The sequence below is a fragment of the Pteropus alecto genome, unplaced genomic scaffold, assembly GCF_000325575.1.
Source record: "Pteropus alecto unplaced genomic scaffold, ASM32557v1 scaffold214, whole genome shotgun sequence".
Taxonomy (NCBI): domain Eukaryota; kingdom Metazoa; phylum Chordata; class Mammalia; order Chiroptera; family Pteropodidae; genus Pteropus; species Pteropus alecto.
The window spans coordinates 1,091,503-1,093,612 of NW_006435787.1; the positions used below are offsets into that span (position 1 = coordinate 1,091,503).

Below are 2,110 nucleotides of genomic sequence, written 5' to 3' on the forward strand. Positions count from 1 at the left end.
CCCCCCCCCCCCCCGGCCCCCCCCGCCGCGGGTCTGTGGGATCCGCGCCACGCTGAGCCCCCGGCGGCGGCGAGCACCGGTGTGGGACCGGGGTCGGTGGGGTGCCGTGTTAGGGTGCTCCGTGACAGGAAGTCTGGAAGGATCACAGAAAACTTCTCGCGTGGCCATGTCGCCCCGCGGGCCGGGGCAGAGGGAACGCGCGGCCTCCGCAGCACCTGCGTTGGCTTCTGTTTGTTTCTCCTGCTCGATGGTCCTGTCTCCCTGAGAAGAGAGGCAGACGTCGCATTCTGAATTCCCTTTGACCTGTGCACTGTTGAAACAAGGTCGCTGTCACTTGTTGGTTGTCTTGCAGAATTGGGGTACGACCTGTCGCTGCACAGCGTGGTGTGGGACCCTCGAAAGGCCTGGGCTGACCTGAAATCCCGATTCGGGTTCGATGACCTACGAGCAGAACGAGGCCTGAGCCATTCAGCTGAGCTGCAGGAGGTGCGGCTGGCCTGCCTCTCACGCCCCGGGGCGGGGCGGGGGTGGCGGAAGGGAGGGTTCTCCATTAACACCTGGCTCCCTGGGTGGGGGGCGGGGGCGGGGTGGCGAGCGGCCCCGTCCAGCTTTCCCATCAGAGTCCCTGTCCTTTCTTCTTGTCCATCCCAGCCTCGCGGGCAGTTTGCATGGAAAGGGCTCTTTTGCCCTTGGTGGTAGCCGCTGGCGGAGGTGGCTCAGGTGGGGGTGACAGTCTGGCGCCAGGCGCAGCCGGTGGGGTCCAGGTGGAGCGAGGGGCGCCTGCCACTGGGGAGCAGGGGGCGCGGTCCTGGAGGCCAGCTGGGCTCCCCACATGGGAGCATCTTTGGGGGACCATTACCCTGCCTCCGCCTCATGCCAGCCCCTCCTGGCCGGCACCAGCCCAGCTTCTCAGCTGCTCCCCCGAGTGCCGTCCGACTCCAGGACCGGCCACTGTCCCGGCCACCCAGGAGCAGGACTGCATAGTCTCGAATCTGGACCCAAAGGAAACCTACGACGGGGCCGAGTGACCCGTGACCACGGCCCGCAGTGGGACTTCTGAAGGACGACGCCGCGGTTGCCGTGAAGCTGTGATGGGGAACGTGGTTCGCGATGACGTTACCGAGCAGCGTCAGGGAAACTGCGCGCGGAAGTTTTACAGAAACACGGGAGGTTTGGTTCCGAAATGCGAAACAGTTTCGGACTCAGAACCCAGTTTGAATCCTCCCAACTTCGTCCACCTTCAGTCATTAGAAAAGAAATGCTTCTGGCAGAGCAACTCCGTTGGCCCAATTGGTAAGGCGAACAGCGCTGGCCCACGCTGGCTCTGGCCGGCGTGTGGAGACGGACGAGACCGACGTTATCCCGTGTCCACGGCCCGGAGACGGGCGGCCCCTGCCCTTCCCCGGGGGCCTCCGTCAGGGCAGCTTCGCACGGACAGGACACGCTGCGCTTCATCAGCCTGCCGCCTCCAGCCGAGGCGACGTCAGCGGCTCCTCTGCCGGGACCCTGGAATTATTCTTAGAAGATGAACATTCTGGGGAAAAACGCTCGACTTCTAAACGTTTTCCACGTCATTGCCAGATTCCCACGCTCAGTTCGTTGGAGCGGATGGTGCGTTCTGCCCTGTCCCAGACCTCGGAGGATGAAGCTGACAGAGACGGTCACCCTGGAGACCGTCACCCCAGGTGGTCAGCGGCCAGAACCTATCTGGTCCATGCTGTCAGCCGGCTGCCCGTCTACAGACAGGTGCTGTCCACATCGAAACGCGTCTGGCCTGTCGCGCGCTGGTTTTACGTGTCAAACCCATCGACTTTGCCCCACGCTTTCCGCTGGCTGGTTTTGGTTTTATCATTTGATTTCGCTGTGGTCAGAACCCTTAGCGTGAACTCCGCCCCCTTAACAAATTTTCAAATTAACTTTATTCGGGGTTCCATCCATGACTACCATCGCATAGCTTCCAGGTGAACACGTGACGGCTCACCTGGGCCCCACCGTGCGCTCGGCACCTGGCCTGGGCCCCTCGCCCCCTGCGCTGACCCCCGCCCTCCGCCCTCCGCCCTCCTGCTCGTCCTGCTCGTCTGTCTGCTGTGCAGACCTCACAGCCCTCCTG

General features: G+C 63.3%; 1 protein-coding gene across 1 annotated transcript in view; it reads left to right on the forward strand.

Moving 5' to 3' along the window:
- The window catches only part of ABCA13 (ATP binding cassette subfamily A member 13), a 147,718-nt gene that overhangs the window by 20,441 nt on the left and 125,167 nt on the right, over positions 1-2,110 (forward strand). The window contains exon 8 of the mRNA XM_025046516.1: positions 353-486. Within this exon, the coding sequence (XP_024902284.1) occupies positions 353-486 (134 nt within the window). The remainder of the gene's footprint in view (positions 1-352; positions 487-2,110) is intronic.